At 35.0% G+C, this 24,563-nt stretch overlaps 1 protein-coding gene across 10 annotated transcripts in view; it reads right to left on the bottom strand.

Annotated features, from left to right (window-relative positions):
• Afg2a (AAA ATPase AFG2A) overlaps nucleotides 1-24,563 on the bottom strand; it is a 360,481-nt gene that overhangs the window by 316,455 nt on the left and 19,463 nt on the right. For all 10 annotated transcript variants that reach the window (XR_015443934.1, XR_001184136.3, XR_015443935.1 and 7 more), the window contains exon 10: nucleotides 3,045-3,199. Coding sequence is in view for 6 of the 10 variants with exons in the window: in XM_004854946.3 (XP_004855003.1) it covers nucleotides 3,045-3,199 (155 nt within the window). In the remaining 4 variants the exon portion in view is untranslated. The remainder of the gene's footprint in view (nucleotides 1-3,044; nucleotides 3,200-24,563) is intronic.

The raw sequence follows: 24,563 nt of genomic DNA, 5'->3' as shown, positions 1-24,563 counted from the left end.
GATATATGTGCACCCATGTTTATAGCGGCACAGTCTGTAATAGCTAAAGCCTGGAAACAGCCCAAGTGCCCAACGACTGGAAACTGGATAAAGAAGATGTGGTTTTTTTTATAAAATGGAGTACTACTCAGCCATAAAGAACGAGAAACTAGACATTTATAGCTAAATGGATGCATATTGAGGCCATACTCTTTAAGTGAAATAAATAGGACACACAAGTGTAAATACCAAATAGTTTTTCTAGTGTGAGAAACTGAAAGTGTAAGTAAGGATTAAAATGATTAAAATGAATAACTGATAATTTGAAATATTAGAAGGTCCAGAGGTGTAGAGGTGGTGGGAGGGTACAGTGAAAGGAAAGGGAAAGGAAAAATTAGGAGAAAAGAAAAAAAGTGGAAATGAAATCTATGTAAATAGGGAAGGGTAGTGCTCACTTCGGCAGCACATATAATAGGGAAGGGTAGAAGTGATGAAGGGCACACAGGTAATAGAGAAAAAAATAAGAACCAAGATACATCATGTACAGGTACAAGCACCCAATGATAAATTTAAATGTACTGTATATCTAAAATGTACCAATAAAAGAATTTTTTAAAAAACTAGGAAATTTGTCTATTTTAAAATAAGGCTAATTGCCAGCTGTTCCTCAGAGGACCCGTATCTAGAATATTAAAGAACTCAAAAAAAAAAAATCAGATTCCCAATAAAACTCAATTTAAAAATGAAATAGACACTTCTGAAAAGAAGTACAATGGCCAATAAATACATGAAAAAAATGTCCAACACTGCTGCCCATTAGAGAACTGCAAACGAAAACAACACTGAAATTTCACCTTACATCAGAAAAATGGCAATCATCAAATAATAAAAAGTAATTAAAAAAAAAAAAAAAGAAATCAAGTAATACCAATGCTGGAGATGCTATGGGAGAAAAAGGAACCCTTCTACATTGCTGGTTTGAATGTAATCCAGTACAATCACTTTGGAAATCAGGATGGAAATTCTCAAAACACTAAAACAAGAAATTTCATTTGACCTAGCTATTTGCCACTAGGTATCTTCCCAAAAGACATCACACTGCAGTGATATATGCATACCAATGTTTTTAGCAGCACAATTCAAGATAGCTAAATCCTGGAAGCAGCCTATATGTCCATCTATATGTAATGGTATACTACTTGGCTATTACAAAGGATAAATTCAAGACATTTGTAGGAAAATGGATATACTTGGAAAACAATGTTAAGTGAAAAAAATCAGACACACAAGCTTAAATATCTCATGGTTTCTCTTTTGAGTAATGCAAAGTACAAATAAAAAATAGATACAAACTTGATAAAAGGAATCAGAGAGATCTTTTGCAAAAGGGAAGGGATCCAAGATACCAATGGGAAGGGGGGAGAAAGGAACATAAAAAGATTTAAGATGTGTCATGTACATGTACAAAATACCCACAATGAATGTAAATATGATATGCTGCAAACATGAACAAAAGTATTAATAATAATAACAATAATAATGAAAATGGGGAAAGGGAATCTAGAGATAGAGGAAGACAGGATGGGAGGGGAAGGGTAATAATTAAAAATTAATCAAGATATCACAGCCAGGTGTGGTGGCACACACCTGTAATCCTAGCACTTGGGAAGCTGAGACAAGCAGATCACCACAAGTCCAAGGCCAGCCTGGGCTACATAGGAGTTCAAGGCCAGCCTGAACTACATAGAAATACCCTGTCTCCAAAAAACAAAAAAAAATTTAAGTACATGTACCTAATCCCTAAGAAGAATGTAAACTTTATATACTGCAAACATGTACTAATAAAATAAAATAATTAAAAAATAATATAAAATTAGGCTAAATGATATTTCCCTATAAAACTAAACTTACTGCAAGAAGTTTGTACAAAACCCAGCAATTTTACACTGGACCATATATTTTAGAAACAAAAATATACTGAATACCTATTCACAGTAGTCTCATTCATAATAGCCAAAAACTAGAAACAGCCTCGGTGTCCATCAGAAAATGAAAACAGTATAGTATGTTTACATCATGGACTAGTACTGCTATAGTTTTGACTTTAATGGCCCCCAAAACCCATGTGTTAAAGGTTTAGTCCTCGGCTTGGCGTTCTTGGGAGGTATTAGCCTAGTGGATGTTTTCAGGTCACTGGGGGAGTGCCCTCAAAAGGGACTGTGAAGTCCTGGTCTCTCTTTCTCAGTACGGCTTCCGACCTGCCATGAGGTCAGAAGTTTCCTCTCCCACACTCTCACCATGATACATTACGGGGACACAGGCCTAAAAGGAAGAGGCTAGCCAACAATGGACTAAAACCTCTAAATCTGAGCCAAAATAAATCTTTATTTTTAAGCTTATTATATCAGATATCTTGTTACAGTGATGCAAGGCTGATTAAGACAACCACTCAGGAATAGAAAAAAATCAGTGATGAACACAACTTGGATAAATCTCGAGGGAATTACGCCAAGCGAGAAAAAGCTAATCCCAAAATACTGTATATTGTATGACTTCATTTATATGGTCTTTCTGAAATAACAAAATTTTAGAAATGGGATCAGAAATGCGGGTAAGGTTAGTTACAAAAGGACAACATGAGGAATATTTGTGGAGGCAGAACTGTTCGGTGTCTTCTAGTGATGAATACACAAACTTTTATATATGTGATAAAATTGTATAGAAACAAACATACAAGTGGGTATAACTAAAAATGGGGAAACCTCATCAGGTAAGATCAGTGATTTGTAACTATATATATACACTGATTATGGTACTGTACTATAGTTTTGCAGGATGTTGCCACTGGAGGGAACCAGACAAAGGATACATGTGACTTCTCTAGATGACTTTTAATAATTGCATTTAGTTTACAATTATCTCAATAAAATGTTCAATTAAAAATTGTTGGGGAGTTTTTGGTTTTGTTTTATTAGTTTACCCTAGGAAGTCAGTGTCTCTGGAGTCTCAATGTCTTTCAGAGTTTAATTCAATCAGTGTGTCTAATAAGGGTAAAAATTACTTACATTTGGGACATCAATTGCTACTTCTCTCATGGCACTGGGCCTGATGCCATTCATTCCCTGCAAGAAATCATTCAGAGTAATCTTCACCAATCCAGCCACTTTGCCATCAGGGAGGTTAGGCTGTTTCCTCAGGACTCTTCGCAAGGCACAGAGACCTGCAAAGAAGAAAATAAGAGAAGACTTAACTTTTATTTCATAAATACAGAGTGAATAAAAATGGAAAATACAAAATCCTTGCATGTTATAGCATTTAAAATATTTGTGCTTGCATGTGTGTATGAAGGTGGAAGGGTGAGTGGGGAAGAGGATGGATGTGGAGGACAAAGACAAAAAAACTTCAAGTGCTTAGTTTGAGCAGTGGGAACTTGAGATTGAAATTGAAACTGAAAAGACAGGTATTTTACAAACATAAAATAGAACATAAAAAACAGCATGCATAAAAAAGACTGTAAAAGTTTATTAAAATAATTTAGGGATTGTCTTATAAAAGAGTAAAATATTAATATGTAGGGCTGGGGATTTAGCTCAGTGGTCTCGCTGCCAGCTCTGCAAGCACAAGGACCCGAGTTCAATCCCCGGTACCAAAAAAAAAATATATATATATATTAATATGTCTCTTACTATTACTCTTTTTGTGAATACATTCAAAGCAGAGTCACAAGATTTATAAGGTATTTGGAGAAAATTCCAAAAGGAAGTATTCAGTTGGAAGTTGGAAATGTGGTTTTGGGACACAAGAGAAAAGCATTCTTTAGAGTTAAGTGCACATACACTTAACATGAGATCTGACATTAAAGGAGAGGAAGAGATTTATAATGGATGTTCAAGAGCAATCGGGGATGGAGAAATAAGGGTAGAAGGGTCAATCTTAGGAAAGCCCTTCACGTGGACAACACAGAAAAAAATGACTGTCTTAAAAGAAAAGAGGGGCCAGCCAGAGATGTAGTTTAGAGAGCACTTGCCTAGAATGCAGAAGACCCTGGGTTGTATGCCCTGCACCACAAAAAAATAAAATAAAATAGATTTAGAGCCCTTTGATCTATGATAATGACCTCTAGTCTAGAGGCCAGTAAAGTCCCTATGTGCTCTTTACCTTGGTTCCTTTTTAGAAGTCTTATATTCCTGGTGCAATGCACAATGAAGTTTCACTTTGAAGAAATTTAGTCTCAGAAATCTCCTAAAAATCCAGTCTGAACATTTGAAACCAGCTAATTCCGACTGTTTTTAACTGCTTTTTTCAAAAGCATTATACCTCAATGAATTTTTGTTACATTAAAAGTATACCGTTTCATCACTTTACTTGCTTTTGCTTATGTTATAAACACAAGCATGGATAGAAGGAACATAGACAAACTCTCAAGAGTTCCCTATCTTTCACGATGAAAAATTTTTTAAATGAAGAGTACGAAGACCAAAAAAAGGCCCTGTGCTATCTAAAAACTGTAGTTCACTCATTTAGACCTACTTACAAATACTCATTTGTTTTTCTGCCCTCCAAAATGTTCAAAGACAATTCTCCTCTTTCACATCTCTGCTTATCATGACAGCAGAAGCACTGACTGCCTCTGTTAAATACTAACTTTTGAAGGATATCTGTGTACAAGAAAGCAGTGTCTCCCTTCAAAACAAACAACAGAAATGCTTACAAACAACTATTAAGGATCCTGATTCTCAAAAGTTCAAGGTTCCCCTTCCTATACTACCACTTTTTTTGGACTTAAGTCTCATCTAGCCCTTTGTGTCACTCTGTGAAAATTGAGGCTCAGTCTAGTAGTGCAAGTACTGTAGCTATTTCTGTTTCTGTAATAATCTGTCCTTTGACTTTCATCAGGAATATTGTGTCTTCTACAAGAACTCATGAAATTTGGCAGCTTATAATTAAACTCGAAGACTGTTATAGTTTACATCTAAAATGTTTCCCAAAGCCTCATATGTTTAGAGGTAGGGCTTTTGGAAGGTGAATGGATCAGGGGGCTCTAAATATAACTGAATGTGCAGTTAGGAGGTGGGGCCTGATTGGAGGGTGCAGGTCACTGGGGGTGTGACCTCAAAGGTATATTCTTGTCCCCAGCTCCGCTCTTCTTTCTTTGCTTCATGGAGGCCACAAATTGAGCAACTTCCCTCTACCATGCCATTTTTTTCTTGGAGTCAGTCAACCATGGATGAAATTCTCTGAAACCATAAGATAAAATAAACTTCTCCTCTCTTAAGTTGCAGGTGTCAAGTATACTGTGCTAGCAAAGAGAAGGTGACTAATACACAGATCTTTCACAATTCCTGACACGAAAATAATTTATGTCTGCAATGCTTTGAATGTTTTTGTCCCTTCCAAAACTCACGTTGAAACTTAATCTTCAAAGTAACAGGGTTGGGATGTGGGGCAAATGGAAAGTGTGTAGGGACTGAGAGCCTTCAAGAATGGATTAACACTGATATAAAAAGGGCTTCCAGGTTGTTGATTCACTGCCCTGTTCTTCTACCACAAGAGAGAACAGAGAAGCAGCATTCAAGGCACCATCTTGGAAACAGATAACAGGCCTTCATCTGCCAGCATCTTCATCTTGGACTGACCATTCTCCAGAACTAGGGGAAACAAATTTCTCTTTATAAATTACCCAATCTGTGGTATATTGTTATAGCAGCACAAAACGAACAATGCTAAATGCTGACAAAGACAAGGCTATTTTATTGCTCTACACACTTACTAAATAATGTAACACCTCTAAAAAACAAAAAACAAAACAAAAACAGGATACAATACAGTGCTGTATTGGATTAAATACCACTTCAGTGGCCTGAAGGAATTTAAGCTGTTTCTAAAAATCTAACATAAATGGAAGTAATCAAAAGATCAAAGCCAGGCACGGTGGCATATGCCTGTAATCCTAGCACTTGGGAGGCTGAGGCAAGAGAATCAATGTGAATTAAAGGCCAGCCTAGGCTACACAGTGACTTTAAGGCCAGATTGAACTACATGGCAAGACCTTGTCTCAAAATAAAATAAAATTTTAATAAATCAACAGAAAGACCAGAATAATCTGACACTTATTTAAATCCTAAATGATCATCTAACCATAGTGTCAATATTTCTAATTCTCATTTAGACCAGGTACATTATTACTAGTAGTGAAATACATTTGTTATGTTACACAGGTATAAAATTTGAAGATAGAGGAGACCAATTACTTTCATTTGTGGAATGGCAGAAAAGACAATGTATGGTTTTAAAAGTATATACAATACTATATTATAAATATGTACTTATAAAAACAAATAATCTCCACGATTTCTAAAACAAAGTAGAAAAGTCAGAGCCAGGCAAAATTTCCATACTTAATAGGAAAAAAATGAATAAAAAAGCATGAAGTTTTGTTATAAAATAATAAAGCACATTAATTCTGTGATGAATACAGTTCAATTTATATAGCCAAACAGTAGACATGCATTTACCAATGAAGCAATAATTCTAGAAACAATTTCAAAATTTATTTTTATAATCCTTTTTAAATTAGATTGCAAGCCATGTGTAGAAAATGAGTCTTAAAGCCTTACTTTATCACTCATCTTAATCTCTAAACAAAAGAACAAAATTCTGTTGGGAATTTTTAAAAGAAACTTACAATTAAATGACTATTTTTATTCCCTATAATAAATCATAGCCACGAGTACAACTATATGCTGAATCCTATGAAGCAACCTTGTAAAATATCAATCTGGGAATGGTCTTAGAGATCTACAACACATGTACAAAACATAATTGAATAATGATTTTATAAAATAATAATAACTTTAGTGAAATAAAAAATCAAAATATTCCATAAGTCTTTGCACTATTCTCACATTAGTGTCTAATAGGGAGACATGCTGTAATATGTACGATAATAATAAGAATTCAAATTAAAACTGAAAAAAACAAGGGGAGGAAGAGGAGAGATGAAATAATAAAAATATTTGCCTCAATCCAAAAGACAGCAAGAAAGGAAAACAACAGAGGATGAATGGGAAAGACAGAAAGCAGATTAAACTTAAGTACTGTAAGTCAGTGCCCTAAATATGAATGTATTAAGTACTTTAATTAAAAGTCTGACAACATCAATGCATTGTACAATTCAAATTTATGGTGCTTACAAGAGATACATCTGAAATATAGGAATGTAGAAAGACTAAAAAATAAAGCAATAGAAAAAGGAATACCATGCAAGCATCAAAACAAGACATCCAGCACAATCAATAAGTCAATCCATTAAGAATATATTTATAAAATTCTAAATAAACAGATATCTCAAAATAGGTCTCAAAATATAAAAATTAAACCTAGTCCCCACCAAAATAGTCTGGCAATAAAATGACACAACTAGGATAGGATTGGCATGGCAGAAGCAAAATCTTTATGTGTAGATGAAATGATCATCTACAGAGAAAATACTAAGAAATCTCTAGGAGCTCCTAGAACTTGTACTTGAATTTAGCAGGATTAGAAAACACAAGGTATATATAAAAATTCAGGTCTGTGTATACTTGCTATAAATGAAGAACTGGATATTGGAATTTAAAAGTTATGTAGGAGTACAAAGGACCCAGAAAAGCCAAAAACAAAAACAAAAACAGTGTTGGAAGACGTTTAGCACCCAATTTTAAGACTTCTTCTAAAGCTACAGAAATCAAGGCAGTGTTGGTGTAAGGAAAGCCATAAAGATCACTGGAATAAAACTGAGAATCTAGAAATAGAACCATACATATATGGTCCACTGAGTTTTGAAAGATTATTTAACATTAGCATTTTATAGACTATAAACTCGATTCAAGAGCCGAGGAAGAGATAGTGTCTTCAGCAAATGGCACTAGAACACCTGGTATCTGTATATAAAAAATTAACTTCAACCCTTTTTTTTCCATACATGAAAATAACTTGAAGGGGTCTATGAACCTAAATAAGAAAGCCTAAAAGTATAAAACTTTAAGAAGAAATTATAAGGGAAAATATTCATGAATTCAGGGTAGGGAAGAACTACCTAGTATACAAAAGACATAAAAGAAAAAAACTGTATAAAGTATAAAAGAAAAAAATTGATAAATGAGATTCCATCAAAATTTAGAACTTTAAATGACATCATTAAAATGAAAAGTAGTCCTTAAATAGGCCATATTTACAATGCATATAACCTATGACCAGAATATATAAAGAATTCTTAGAGCTCATTAATAGACAACCCAAGTAAAATGTAGACATAAGAAGATGATAAATAGCCAGTACAGCACAAGGAATGGTGTGCAACTCTAGAATCAGAAAAATACTAATCAGCACAATAACAAGACTGAATTATACACTCATTAGGGAGATGAAGTCAAAAGTTTTAAAAGCCTTGTCATGACTTTTTCTTTTTGTTGGATTCTCTCCCTTTGTGTTTAATTTGTCACGCCCAATGGATTCATTCTGCTGGGTTTCCTGGGGTTGTGATCCTCATTGTCTTTTCCTAGGGTACTGTCTAAAATTTTTTGGAGTGCCGGTTTGGTATTCATGAAGTTCCTGAGGTGCTCTTTATCATGGTTTCAAAATTTAATGGACAGATAAAGAGTAAGCATATCTGCCCTTGTTCCCACCTTAAGGAGAAAGCACTGTATCGTCTCTATTCATACAAGGCATTCTCCCTGGAAGTATGGAGTACATGTCTTTAATTTGTTGAGAAGTTTCTGTTCTACTTCTAGTCTCCTGATAGCTTTCACCATGAACAGCTGTAGAATTTGGTCCAATACTTTTTCTCCAACTAGGGACAGGATCATATGGCTTTTTCCTTTCCTCTGTTAAAATGATGACTTTTGGGGGTGGATCTTCCAATGCCGAACCAACATTGCCATCCCTATAACAAAACCACTTTCTACATCCTGCCAGATCTGACTTTTAATAGTTTGTTTTGTTAAACAAATTTCTATCTATGTTCATACTTTTTTCTTCTATTATCTTTATCCAATTTTAGGATTAGCACAATGTTGAGTTCCTAAAATGAGGGCAGAAGTGTTCCTTCTTTTTTCTGCTTTAATTGTTTGATATAATTTATCAGTTAAAATGTTTATGAGCCTGCTGTTGTCATATAGGTAGGTTTTCAAGCTAGGAATATACTTTCTTTAATAGGTGCTATTCAAATTTTATATTTCCTCCAGAGTTAGTTTCATTAATTTGTCTTCTAAGTTACTTCTTAGAAGTTGTCAAATTTATTTCAAAAAAGATTTTTGTAATATGCTTTCTATATCCTTTTAAATTCTGTAAAATCTGTGGTAATGTCTCCTAGATCTTAATATTGTAATTTTAAAAATGTATAACTGATATTGTGTAACAGGAAGAAAAGGTCTAAAAGAGCAGGGGAATTGGGAGGGGTAGGGGAAGGGAAAAAAGGGAAAGGAAAAAATATGAGAAGAGGAAAAAAATGGAAACAAGGTCTTTGCAAATAAGGAAGGGTGGAGGGGGTGAAGGGAGGGCAAGGGAAGGGGAAAAAAAATAAGAACCAAGATACTCATGTAATGGCACAAGATCCCAATGATGAATGTAACTGTATTTTATACCTAAAATGTACCAATAAAGTTAATGGGGAAAAAATATATATATAAATTAAGCAGAACTAAAAAGAGAAATAGACAAATCTATAACTTTACTTGCAAATTTTAGCACACTTCCCTCAGCAGGCCCACAAATCTGATATATATAGCAAAATTAACTCATTTATCTTAACTGTATATATGAAACACAGTATCTCAAATAGTAAGATACCTATGCTTTCAAGTGTACCTGGAACATGTACCAAAACTGACTAAATGCAGGGACACAAAGAATACATACCTCAAGGTCAAAGCTGAAGGGACCCACCTGGAACCAAGGCCCATGTCCTAACAGCATTCAGCCATAAATTCAATGAATTAATCTACTGATAAGCACAGCACCACCATAATCCAATCAACTTCCAAATACATGCCCTTGGGGGGGGGGGCGCATATAGGATCTAAACCATAACATTCCACTCCTGGCCCCAAAAGTTAGGTACATCCCATTGTACATAAAAACACTGAACACAAAAACAAAGCAATTCTCCATAAATTTTAAGAATTAAAACCATGAAGTATAGTTTTCTGATCATAAGAATATTAACAAAATCAATGAAAGATATCAAAAATACACAAATATTTGGAAATTAATCAATTCATTTCTTAGTAACCCAGTTAAGAAAATAATAAAAAGCAAATTTTCAAACTAAAAATGATGAAACTGTAAAAGGAAAATCTGTAAAATGCTAAAGCTGTTAAAGGGATGTTAACAGACAAAAATACATACAAAAAAACCCTGAAAAGCAATGAGATACTTAAGAAACTACAAAAACAAGAATAAAATAAAAAGAAAAAAAAATGTAGAAGGGAGATAAGACCAGAAATTGATAAAATAAAGGAAATGTACAATTTAAAAAACAAATAAAAGTAAAGCTTGTTTTCTGAAGATATAAGAAAACATACACATTACCCATGCTGGAAATGAAAAAGCAGATGCCATTAATGCCAAGATATGAGAAGAGCAGCAACAACCTTATGCCAAATAATTTGGAAACTTAGAAGAAAACAAATTTGGGGGGTCAAGGGGCCTACCAAAACTAACACATAAACAAAAGACGCACAATCTAACTATTCTAATAAATTTTAAAACTTATATGTATAATTAAAATCTTCCCCACAGATGGCTTCACTGGCAACTGGCACCAAAAATTTAAGGAAATATACAACACTAAGTTTACAAAAGCTTCCAGAGAAATGAAGAAGCCAAACTAATTCCTATCTTGATTCATGAAATTGAAAGGTTACAAGAAAAGAAAATTACAGGCTCAACTTCTTTATCTTTCTCATAAACTTAAATGCACATAGTTTGAGAAATTATAAACTTAAAGTTTAAAGTTAAATATTTTACCTCAACTCTAAGAATATATATGTATATAGTCAAGTTTATTAATATTTTATTATTAAAGAATGAAAGATTTTTTTAGAGTAATTTCTAATCAAAATAAGTAAAAATATGATGATGTAGGGGAAAAAAACAAACAAATGTTTTGGGAATTATAAATACAGAAACTCTTATCAGGCCTGCAATTATTACAGGACATTATTTAATAAAGTACTATGCAAAATGTTAATATTTACAATATGGACTGCACAACTGGCAGTCCCCCTTTCTCAACAGATGCCCAACAGCACAAGAAACAACAGAAATGAACAAATGAGATCATATTAAACTTAAAAGGTCTGCACATCAAAGGAAACAACCAACAGAGTTAAGAAACAAGCTAGAGAACAGAAAAAAAGTTTTGCCAGCTACTCCTTGAGCAGAGGACTAATATCTAGAATACGTAAAGAACTGAAAAAAAAAAAATTAGGTTCACCAAAATAAAAGACTCAAATCAAAAAACTGGGCAACAGAAATGAACAGACAGTTTTCAGAAGTGCAAATGGCCAATAAATACATGAAAAGATGTTCAACATCACTGGCCATTAAAGAAATGCAAATTAAAATGACACTGAGATACCATCCTACTTCAGAAAGAATGGCAATCATCAAGAAATCAAATAATGGGCTGGGGTTTTAGCTCAGTGGTTCTGCCGCCTGCCTCGCAAGCACAAGGACCAGAGTTCGATCCCCGGTACAAAAAAAAAAAAGAAATCAAATAATAACAAATACTGGAGAGGCTGTAGGGAAAAATGGAACCCTTTTACATTGCTAGTGTTAATGTAAACTAGTACAATTGCTTTGGATATCACTATGAAGATTCCTCAAAAAACTAAAAATAGAAATTCAATTTGACCTAGACATTCCCCTTCTAGGTATCTTCCTGAAAGAGCTAAACTCATCATATTACAGTGATACAAGCATACCCATGTTAACAGCAGCACAATTTATAACAGCTAAATCTTGTAAACAGCATATACGCACATCAACAAATGAATAAAGAAAACGTGGTATTTATACACTGTGGAGTTATTACACTACATAAAGAAGGATAATTTGTAGGTAAATGGATGCACCTTGAGACCATAATGTAAGTGAAAGAAATCAGACACACAAGTTTAAATATTGCATGGTTTCTCTTAGAAGAGAAACCCAAAATATAAATAAAGAGCAAAATAAAAGATAATAGGAAGTATGGAGATCTTTTTCAAATGGGAAGGGGAACAAAAGATGGAGGAATGGGGGAGAGAAGGAGGGGAAAGGGGATAAAAAAAAGAGAATTGAAAAATGGAAATAGAGCTTTTCCAAATGGGAAGTGCAACAAAAGTTGGAGGGAACAGGGAGGGATGAGAGGGGAAGGGGAGAAAAAAAGAATTAAGATGTGTGATATACGTGTACAAAGATAAATATTATTATGTCCTGCAAACATATACTAACAAAAAAGCAATTTACCATCCTCACAAAGAATTTTCAATTACCAAAACATTTTATACAAATGTATGTTTTGTATGAGAGGTGTACAAAACAAAAGAGAAAAATCCAAAACTTATGGAGAGATGAAAGCACTCTTTGGATGTTACTATTTTAAAAATATTTTTAAAGAACAATTCTCAATAAAGGAAGTGCTATCAATTCAGTTACATTCATATTAACACAAAGCAATTCTTAAGAGCATTATTGTATCATGAAGTCACTGAAAAGATGTATTCATCAACTACAGGTAGACTTATAGGTAGTCTTCTTCAATATCAATTTATCATTCATTAAAAATATTCAATTAGAACTTCCTACATACAATTAATTTATTCAGCAAATATACTGAGCACTTACAGTTCAGAGCACATAAAAAAAGCAGGTAAGTCTCTCACATCCTTAACAGTGAAACAGAAGAGACACATAAACAGGTTATTACTAAAAACTCTGTGAAGTATTGTGGAATGGAAAGAACAAAATGTTCCAAAAACACACGTCAGAGACATCTAACTCAATTTAGAAAAGGATCAGAGATAGTACAGAACCATTTAGTACATTCTTTTATTTCACAAATGAAGAGACTAAAATGTGTAGCTAATTTAAACAATGATACCCAGAAAATGAACTGATGTTCATATTAACCTGACAAAGAACTGGGATCAAAGAGGAAGCAAAGTATTGAAGGCAGAGGGAAAAGTATCTAAAAAGGCCCCTGGACAATAAGCAGCACAGCACTTTAGAGATGAAGAGGCCCTGTAGAACAATAAAAGAGATCAGTCTTACACATATGAAAGAATATTTTAAGTAAGCATAAACCCATCTCCTTTTAATTTGTTTACAGACATGTGAGAAAATAAAGTATACCAGATGGTCAGAAGGAAAAAAAGAACAATATGGAAGTTTACTGACTTAATAAAGCTCCAAAAACATAAAAAGGACTCCTAGAGACTCCTGATACGGGCCTTTACATTCTTTTCTACTTCTCTGAAGTACTATGATTCTAGACTCTGTATGTACCCTATCTTACAAGAAAGGCTATTCTTGAAAATAATGCATTAGTTGAAAAGCAGAATTTACATGAATTAAATGCTAAATGTACTCTATTAGTCAGCTTTCCAATCAGTGAACAAAATACTCAACACCTGCACTTAAAGGATAATAGCTAATGGTATTCAAAGGATTTAGCCCATGACTGGCTGGCTCCAAGACAGAACAGTATGGTGAAAGGGCACAGTGGAGAAAAATTGCTCACACCATGGCATCTAGAGAGGAGAGAAAGAAGGAAGGAGCTGGGGACAAGAATACAAACCCCTGAGGTCAAACCCCTAAGAACCCACCTCAAACCAAGCCTCACCTCTTAAGAGCATTCAGCCATAAACTCAATGGATTAATCTACTGATGAGCACAGCACTACCATAATCCAATCAACTTCCAAATACAGGCACATGAGGGCAAGGGGGGCATTTGGAATCTAAACCATAACATTCCACTCCTGGCTCAGGTCCTGGAAAAGGCTCGGGTCCATCCCATTGTACAAAATGCATTTGGTCCATCTCTAAGAGTTGTCAAAGTCTCAACAGTTCCAGCACTGCTGAAAAGTCTAAGTCCAAAGTCTCCTCTGAGACTCAAGGCAAACTCTTAGCTGTGAGCCCCTATAAAAATGAAAACAAAAAATACTACCAATGGCACAGGGCAAATATCTCCATTCCAAAAGGGAGGACTATGGGGACAGAGATGAATCAGACCAAAACAAGACCAACCATAACCCAGTAAACATTTCATCTTGTAGGTCCATGTCCAGTATGCAGGGCAGGTTGAGGTGAGATGTGAGTTCCACGGGGCTTGCTTTCTAAAGCACTGCTGGTTGCAGCCCACATGGACTGGCTTCGTTCACTGCCTGCAGCTTTCCTCAGCAGATGTTACACATTCCTAGCATCTCCAAATTCCTGAGAAGATGGACCATTGGCTTCACTCTCACACCTTGAAGTATCACCTTCTCAGATGCATACTGCCTGACCTCCCAGACCTTCCTTTGAAATCTGGGTGGTAGCCTCCATAAACCTAAATCCACTAACTCTTGTATCTTGCTTGCCTGAAAACACAATACTGTATGGATGTCACCACCAAGGTCTGCCATCAGGTCAAGCAGTAGCATGGCTCCCTGGATCATGGTTACATTGGCCTCTGAGTGCCTGGATGGATAAGCATGTTGAAATAAATTCCAGGAAACCAATTCCTTAGAAGTTCCTTCTTGAGCAGGGGCCCAAGAGCTCTCTTCTCAGATAAACAGCATTTTTGCACCTCTGAGCCTGTGATGGGTAGGGTCTTGCTGGTTCCTGAGAGGCCTTTAAATTGTCTTTCCTATTGTCCTGATGCAAAGTACTTGGCCTCTTTTTAATGTCAATCTTTTCAGCAACCACAGTCTCCTCTGCCCCAACTTTGCAAGTACTTCCTTTCTGCCAAAACTAGAAACTTTTTATATCTGCTTTTTGCTCCCAATTCTCATTGTCAATCTGGTTAAAAAGCAGCCAGCAGTACTCATGCCACAGCCTATACGCAGTCTGTACACCTGGCTGTCTTGATATCCACATTCTTACCAGCGCTCTAACTTGAATCATTCATCACGCTCTGTCTACAGCAATCTTGCGCATCTCTAAACTGCTGTTCCAAACTTTTCCAGACTCCTCCAAGTAAGTTCCAAAAGCTTCTGAACAAGATCAGGTACCATTACAGCAATGACCCCACTCCTGGTACCAATTTTATTAGCTTTATTATCACTGGACAAAACACTCCACTCCCTCAATTTAAAGAAGACATTTATTTTGGCTCACAGTTTTCAGAGGATTCAGTCCATCTTTAGTTGGCTCCAAGGCAGAATGGCATGGTGGAAGAACATGAAGAACACTGCTCATACTATGGCAGCCAGGAAGCAGAGCAAGAAGGGAGGAGCCTTGGATAAGAATACACCTTTCCAGGTCACACCCCCAGTGACCCACCTCCAATCAGGCCCCACCTCCTAACAACACACTCAGTCACAAACTCATCAATGGATTCATCTATGGTTTAGCACAGTGCCCCCATGATCCACTCACCTTCCAAACACACAAGCCTCTGCAACATATTTTAGATCTAAATCATAACATGTGTTATCAGAGGTTATAAAAATTAAAGATACAGTAGCCACTGTGTTAATGCAACCAATCTTATGGGTCGGGTCTGCCACTCAGGTATGACTTTAAATAAATTTAGCCCTCTGGCGATAGTTATTTCATTTACTAAATTATTAAACTATAGTTCAAGGGGCTGAGGATTTAGCTCAGTGGTTCCACCAACTGCCTCACAAGCACAAGGTCCCAAGTTCGATCCCCAGTAGCAAAAAGAAAAAAGTAAAATAAAATATAGTTATTTAATTTAAATAGTCAAAAATTCTATGATGCTAAATTTAAATTCTTGGCCATCACATCATTTCTAATGAAGCCCTGCTGGGATTTAGTCAAAGATTTGAAATTTTAAATATACATGAATTTGAAATAAAGGAGCAAATGGGACACACATACATCATCAATGAAAACAGCTTAGAGCAAGTCATCTGTGTTATTTCCTTAGTAAGTTTAAAGGTATTTTTTTTTTTGGTACCAGGGATTGAACTTAGGACCTTGTGCTTGCAAGACAGGTGCCGGTAAAGTCAATTTTTAAAAACATAAGCAACACTTCTATGTAAGAAATAAAAGTTTGAAATCTAAAAACAGGTATGACTAATCAACCAATAGATGTGTCATTGTGTTTTCATTATTTTATTTTACAGTAAAGTTTTGAGAAAGGAAAACAAGACACAATAAAGGTTGCAAAGACAAAATACCTCAGACAAGCCTAATGTCAACACATTCTTTCCAGTGTATGATTTGTTCTTCCTCAAGCTCCACATCAATATCCAGATATAAGCACTTCTAGACAAGAGTAATTATTCTGAACCCTCATTCTTCAAACCCATTTGCCCCAGATGCAATCAACAGGTATCTTGCTAAACTCACATATAATCCTTCAATTTTATACTCAATGATTACTAAATATTATTTTTGAGATTGCAATGAAGTTCCTTCATTATAAACTAATGAACAATGAACTTAAAACTGATAAGAGGAATAAATTATATAAAAAAGTAACATAAAACACTGACATCTAGATATCAGATTTTAACTGAAAAGTCAAACAAAAAATTTCCTAACAACATATTCACTCATGCATATGAAAACTGAAAGCAAGTATAATGAAAATCTCAAAAGTATCAGAAGTCTAGAAAATGTGCATTATCTGGAATATCATATTCTCTCAACTCCATGTTAAGTATAGACAAGATGATAAGGATGACTTGATATATAACTGGTAGAGTTCCGTTTCAGCTAATACAAATGAAATCAAACAAAATACCTTCAAAGACAGTACTATTATTCTCACTTTATATCACAAGTTATTGCTAAAATTTAATCTCATCACAGAAGCCAGGTCTACTCTGAAATTCTATCAATTTCAAAAGTTCCTCTTTAAAAGTAATGACATCATGGAAGGCACATGGGTCTTCAGATCTTAATCTTGGGCCAAAGTACTTGCTTGACTTGGATATATCATAGCCTCTTCTCAGTTCTTAGTCCTAAAACATCAGGATTAATTCACTTTACCAGTCTCAGGTTTCAACAAACTTCCCTAGAAAATAGCAATTGCAAGTACTCAACTAATGCTAATATTACATTATTTCCTCCCTAAAAAGCTTCCCTTGCTTCATTTCAGTGACCACTTTCTTTGAGTTCTCTTTGTGTTCTGTAGCCACTCCTCAGTCTCATTTATCATATCTGTTTTAAAAAGTCCAGCCTCTGAAGGGTGGTGTTCAACATCCATTGAATATCTTCATTTGCATTCTGAAACTCCTGTTGTTCATATAGTTCCATCCAACTAGCTGTACTGTAATTACCTGTTAAACTGTTGCATTTGCCTTTGCATTTTGAGTTCCATGAGGAGGGAATCTAAATCTTTCAGGGAAATAGTTTCAGCACCTAGTACAAAGCCTGACTCAATAAACAGATGAATGAACTCTTTGCTTTTTCCCAGTGATTTCATTCATTCATAAGTGCTGACAACTCCCAAATCCGTGTCTCTAACCCACACCTCTCATTTCTAAAACATGCAATTCAAACTCCTAAAAGTAAGACAATACAGAAAATAAAAAGTGATGGGAGGTAGGGAAGAAGTTACAGTATTGCCTCGGTTCAAGAATTTAATTCTTTCCACAATTCTGGAATCCCCACAAATTGAAAGAGAACCTAATCAAATTACAGTCAACATTGAACCTAATCACTGAATTTGATTTAGTTCTCATCCAATTTGGTTTGTGACCAGAATCATGGAAAGAATAAAGTTCATGAACTGAGGTACCACTATATTTCAAGAGTCCACACCAGAGCTGACGATGGCTTGAACTACAGTGGTTAACAATGCAAGTAGTTTTTTTTTAATTTTTCAGAGGTCAAATTCTGAACAAATTTGAAAACAGCTGACAGGATTTAATAGGGTAAGTGTAAAGAAAAAAGGAATAAAATTATCTCATAGAAACAACTTTTATATAGATTGGCTGGGGGTTTTTTTGTGTGACTGTTTTAATTAGAAAGAAAACCCTTCCTTGAGTTCTATACTTCTATGGTCTTGGCAGAACTCAGAAAATTTTCCATTAGCAAAGTAATGGTGTATGTGAGTTAGAGCTTAAACAGAATAAGAACTACATGTTTTTCTGAAACAAACCAGTTAGCTCCAGTCATTGCAAATTAGTAACAAAGTTAATATTAAAATACCCACTCCGCCGACAAAAAAAAAAAAAAAATCCGTATCTTACATAATATCTGTAACATTTATGCAATATCACAAACACAACACTTATCACTCTATTTCAGAATTACAAAACAGGAGAGAAAATTCATCATCTTATATTATGGTGCATAATTACTGCTTATTTTTTCAGCTACAATATATGGTCCCTTATAAAATCCATTAAGAATGATAATCATGATAAATGCATCCATTTAGTTTGCATTTCCGGGTCTGTTGTTCTACTGCAGGCCTATAGAGAACCCATATGTGTGATGAGTCTGGAGGGAAAGGAGGAAACTGATTTGCCTATGTGACATGACAGTTCCCAAGTTGAGCAGGACAACGTGTCAGGAGGTTTACTTCAAAACCAGTCATATCTACTTTTAGTCTGAAGATTCTTATTGATGAGTAGACTTTTTACTGATCCACATTCAACAAAAATCACTACCCCAGGTAGATACTCTGTCAGATTTGCCTGATACCTCTTATGACAGGATAATCAATAATACTTCATAAAATATTGGGAATATTGCCAAAATTCAAATAAGCTTCTACTGAAAAATGCATAAATATATATAAAATACAAAACTTTTTAAAAGAGAGATATTTAAACAATTTTCTAGAGACAAAGGGAGAGAGAAAAAAAATGAAGTGACATTTTCCAAGGACCTACATAAACCATGAAGACTGCTGGCAAGCTGTATTTCTAAACTACAAACAAAATCTTAAAAAGATATAATGTTATCCCTATTTACTTGGTAAGAAAATGGAACTCAAGAGTTGAATGACTTGCCCAATATCTCTCCACTGATAAAATAAAAACCTAATATTTGAATCTAGAGCAGATCATAAGATTTCTAGTAAGTCTCATTAATTCCCTGAACTTTGCTTAAAAACACTGAATTTTTACAGAATCAATATTTTAATCTGAACTTAGAAAACAAGAGCGGCAAAATTCAAAAAGTGGTAGGAAATGTTAAGAGCTAGACTTAGGTATAGAGTAGATGCTCCATAAATTCCTACTAAAATAACCTTCTGGGAATGGGAGGGAAGACTAGTAAACTATAAATATCTCAAATCTAGACAAGACAGACAAAATTTTCCATCTCAAAAAAAAGTTATAGCAATTAAATTCAGTACTGTTACTAAACTCGTTTAAGTGCTATAAGGACAAAATCATTTAAGAGTTTTAATTCTTCCTGTTCTGCGATGTCATCTTACAAGGGCCACGTACTTGGTATGAACATGTTGAAATGATGTATAATCAACAAGTTTGTTAAAGATAAATTCTTACAGATGCGAAGCAAATACTTCCTTTCACTATAAACAAAATGACTGAGACCACTTCTTGAAGAAATCAAGCTCTATTTATATTCAATCTCTTGAAATGGCACAGGCAGCCTTAGAAGGATAAGTTTATAATAAATCCCTATATTTGGAAAACATTGTTGCTAAGCATCTTCTAACATTCAACAGAGTTTACACAATTCATGTCACGGCTACATAATTAACATTTCATGTTCTCCAAAAAAGTGCAGCATGCTTATCTATGCTGTTAATTTAAAACATTATAAATTCTGAGGGAATTAATAAAAGGCTATGCAACTAATTAATTAGAAAGGCAGCCTAATCCCAGGAGGAATACAAACATAGACATTAAATGTCAGGATGTGTTACAATCTAGCTTGTAAACAGCTTGTCCACTTGAGATAAAACATTTCCAAATACAGCCGCTCTTTGCTTAAAAAGGTGAGCTGCAAAACATAAGGTTTTGGAACAAGTCATGAAATATCAAGCCACACTCTCACTCAAAAGTTAATTATAAAGAAAACATAGCATCTGAAAATAAGTTCCACACCTACCATCAACATTAAACCTTTATCTGTTCATAAATAATAATTTCAATCACTGAAAGCAACATTATTGAAGTTTTTTCCAACTGTCATATTCATTATAGGAACAAAGTTTTGAAAATATACAAAATATGTAAAAATACTTGAGTAAGATCGGAAAAGTTGAGCACACTGCAGAAAATGCAACATTACTGCAGCAATTATAGAACAGACTGAAAAAGCATGTGAAATCTACATACACACTGAAGGAATTTTCTATTAGTATCCCATTAGCAATATCCATTTAATTACATAAACAATTAGGGAAACTACTCTGTATTTTATGAAATTCTGAATTATTTTAACTCATGTGGTGTCTGTACACAACTTTTTTAAGGGTGGAGTGTCCTCTACCTGATGTCAGTTCAGGAAGAAGGAAAACCACCAGAGAGACAACACACAAAAAACACAGATTGACAGTCATAAGCAACAAAATGTTCGAAGAAAAACACATTTGTATTTTTATTTGTATTCTTAACTGTTCCCTTACTTGTGGCTTTTCTTTCAGAATTATTTCCTGTTTTCAAGTTTTATTCAGATCATTACATACCTGGAAAACATCCCTGGAAATTCATTTTCCCCTTGAATAGGCGAGTTATATGATAGTTTGAAATAGTACATTATTATCACATAAAAACTCTGAGAATAAATTCAAGGTTATTAGAAGTAGTCAGAGAATTACATTATTTACATTTAATCCAGTTTTTAAAATCAGTTTTAGAGAATCTCCGAAAACTGAGTAGTTAAGTCAGGCATGGTGGCACACACCTGTCATCCCAGGGCTCTGGGAGACTGAGGCAGAACTGCAAGTTTGAGCCCAGCCTGGGCAACTTAGTGACTTAGCCTCAAAATTGAGGATGAGCTCAGTATAAATACCCTGGAGTTAATAACCCCCCAAAAAGTAGTTGACTGATCTAGATGAGTCATTCTCAAAGTGTAGTCCCTGGATCAGCAGTAGTGACATCACCAGCAAGCTTATTAGAAATGCAAATTTTGGGGCCCTCCTGGACCTACAAAATTAGTGGGACAGAAACCAGACCTCTATTTCAATAAGCTCTACAAGTCATTCTTACATATGTTTAAGTTAGAGAACCATTCACATAAATCAGTGACTGAAATACCTCCTCATAGGCAAGTGAAAGATTGGCTACTTCAAAATTACCTGGGAAACATAAATCCTGATCCCAGTTCCCATCTCCCTTACTACATTAAATATGGGGTGGGGATGTGTAAGATGTCTGTGTGAGTGTGTGTATGTGTGTCCATGTATACGTTGTGTAGCTTCCCGGGTAAGCATGATGCTGATGTCAGGGCCCTCATCCTGGGTCCCCAGACCAGTCTCAGGAACACCACCAGGAACCTGCGAAGAATCTCAGGCTAGGGCCAGGGATTTAGCTCAGTGGTTCCGCCGCCTGCCTCGCAAGCACAAGGACTAGAGTTCAATCTCCAGTACTAAAAAAAAAGAAGAATCTCAGGCTCGGCTCAGACCTCCTGGGGATAGAGCCCAGCTGTCCAGCTAAGCAAGTTCTACAGCTTATTGTGATACATGATAAAGTCTGAGAATCCCTATTCTAAGTTATCAGTCTTGAACTAAGAACATGTGAAGTAAGTCCTCCCTGTGGGTAAGAATAAGAAACAAAGATATTTAACTTACATAATCAGAAGTATGTCTCCTGGAGATGGATTCGATTACTGTCCAACTCAGAAACATGATCTAGGTCCCTTAACTATCTAGACATTCCAGTGGGCATTCACAAGCACTCTAGTAAGCACAACACACAAGCAATGAAAATGCCTCCTGAATAGCACTTATTTTTTAAAAAACAAAGTTAAAGTCCACAAGCAGAACCAAAGCTGAGAAATCTATCACTGGGAAGGCAGAAATGGACCAGAAATGTTCAAGAAAATAGGAATTATTTCAGGCAGCCTTGCTGTCCTACATTTCTAGGATGATACAGCATACAGCATGTGTAACATTCACTGTTATCTGTAAAAGTAGCAATAATGGCTCAATTTTATTTCCTCAACAACAAGCAGAGATTTCACAAGGCAACAAAGGGGAAAATTTAAAAAAAAAGATGAATCTCACCTTGTTTAAACCTAAACCAACTCAATTCAGAGGCTAATAAGCCCTTTTCATCTCAAATAAGGGGTGAGTTAGTAATATCCTCTTAGATTTCACACTTATTTCTCAGATCACTCTTGTTCAATTCAGTTCAAGTCCAGCCTGAGCAACTTCATGACTTAGGAAGACCCTGTCTCTAAATAAAAAATTTTAAAGAACTGGGGATGTAGCTCAGTGCAAAGGCCCTGGGATCAATCCCCAGGAAAACACACACACACACACACACACACACACAGACTGTGAGGCATTCTAAGTACCCCTAAATAACTGTAGATGGGATACAGCATTAAATGTTCAATTTTTTAATTGAAAACTAGAATAGTTCAATGTACCACATAAATGATATTTTTCTTCCTATGTTCAGTGTACATACATCATAGGGAATGGGGATGCCACTGTATATTCAGTAAGTAGAATACACTTATGCTTATTCTACAGTACTTGGAGCACAACTGTATTTTAAATGTTTACAGCTTCAAAGCTGCTTTAGTTTTCCATGTCACAGTTTTAGTCAAATTTATAATTCGCTCAAATTCAAGTCTAGTCAAAAATTATGAAAAGGTTTCAATTAAAATACAGTGTACTTCACAATCAACATTAGTCTCCCTTATAACACACTTTCTAAGAACACTTTGGGAGAAAGTCCTGACTAATCACCTAAGTCATTCAAATAGGCAGAAGGGAAGAAGAGGAAGGGCAGAAAGTATGAAATGTACGAAAGTAACTAATGAGGCCAGAACAGGTTTTTTTTGAGTACCTTCAGTATTGCTTGGTATCTTCTCCATTTCTTTTTTCTAATGTAGGCAAAGTCATTACATTTTTCCAACTATTTTGTTACTTTACTACTTTGTACTATACTGTACTTTGTTAACTATTTTGTACTGTACTATTAGTATAGTAGTTCCTTTCATCAGACTATTTCTGCAGAGCAAGAATCACAGAGCCTCCTATAGTACATCAAAAAGTTAAAAAAAAAAAGGTTTAATAAAGGATGTTTAAGATTAAATCTTTGCCTAGATGCCATGTGTAAACCCAAACCAATGCTTATACAGTAATCCAGACTTTATCACCTAAAAGAATGAAGGAAGCAAAGTAACCCACTGACAGATCTGCTTCCTGGACCCCAGGAAATTCATTTCTATGAATTTCTGAAGCCCACCACTCCCCATGAAGCCAGAAGCTGTGCAGAAACTAGGGAGAAAAGAACTTAGTCCTAGACTATAATGTATTTTAAAAGGTTTATTTTTGCCTAGGTAGTCTGTACAATCTAGAGTCTCTCCCCAACTATTAGTCCTCTAACCTGGAAATGTGGTAATGATCAAAGAGAATGCAGTACAAGTGATTTTTTTTTCCACTAAAAGTAATATATTAAAAATTCCTAAATATTTCTTCCATGTTTTCTTTTCCTACCTGTTTTTCCTCTTCTAACCACTTTCCATACACATACTGGACAAGATAAAAACGATGAAAGAACTAAAAGGCTAAAGGAAAAAGGACTAATGGAAAGCCTCTTAAATTAGGTAACTATGAATCAATAGTTTGGAGATAAAAGTTACTGTATTTATGAATTGAAGCTCTCTAAACCAAATTTCCAATTCAGTATTTCAATTTCTTCATTATTATAAGGGTTAAATTTTCTTTAAAGCACCTTATAAAAATGTAAGATAGGGGCCGGGGATTTAGCTCAGTGGTTCTGGAGCCTGCCTTGCAAGCACAAGGTCCCGAGTTCGATCCCTTGTACCAAAAAAAAAAAGTTAAGATGGGTCAAAAACTGGAATAGAATGCCACAAATGGGGAAAAAAAATCTCCAAATTACAACAGCTCTTAGAAATGTATGTCCATACAGAGAGGAAAGAATAAACTTAAGGAACCTGACTACTGGCAAAGCAAAGATATATTGAGATATGTGCTCCACCTTTAAAGATAACTAGAAAATAAAAATACCCTTTCAGGAAAAAAAAAAAAAAAAGAAAAGAAAAGAAAAAGACTATTAGATGTAGATGTTTCCAATAAATTCTCACTTGCTGTATCAAATATTTCACGAGCTTACAAATACTGCTCAGGTTTTATTTTCCACAGTTGAAATTACTCTAAAAAATTGTGCAAATATTAGAAGGTCCTAAGAGCATCCATAGCAATTATAGTTATGCTATGGTGAAATTCTTAAGTCAAGTAAGCAACTGGTTAATGAAAGCCCT

Source organism: Heterocephalus glaber, unplaced genomic scaffold, assembly GCF_053883595.1.
Source record: "Heterocephalus glaber isolate CG9 unplaced genomic scaffold, H.glaber_assembly_v1.0 deba00001586, whole genome shotgun sequence".
In the NCBI taxonomy this organism is placed as follows: Eukaryota; Metazoa; Chordata; class Mammalia; order Rodentia; family Bathyergidae; genus Heterocephalus; species Heterocephalus glaber.
This window is presented reverse-complemented; position numbering and strand designations above follow the sequence as displayed.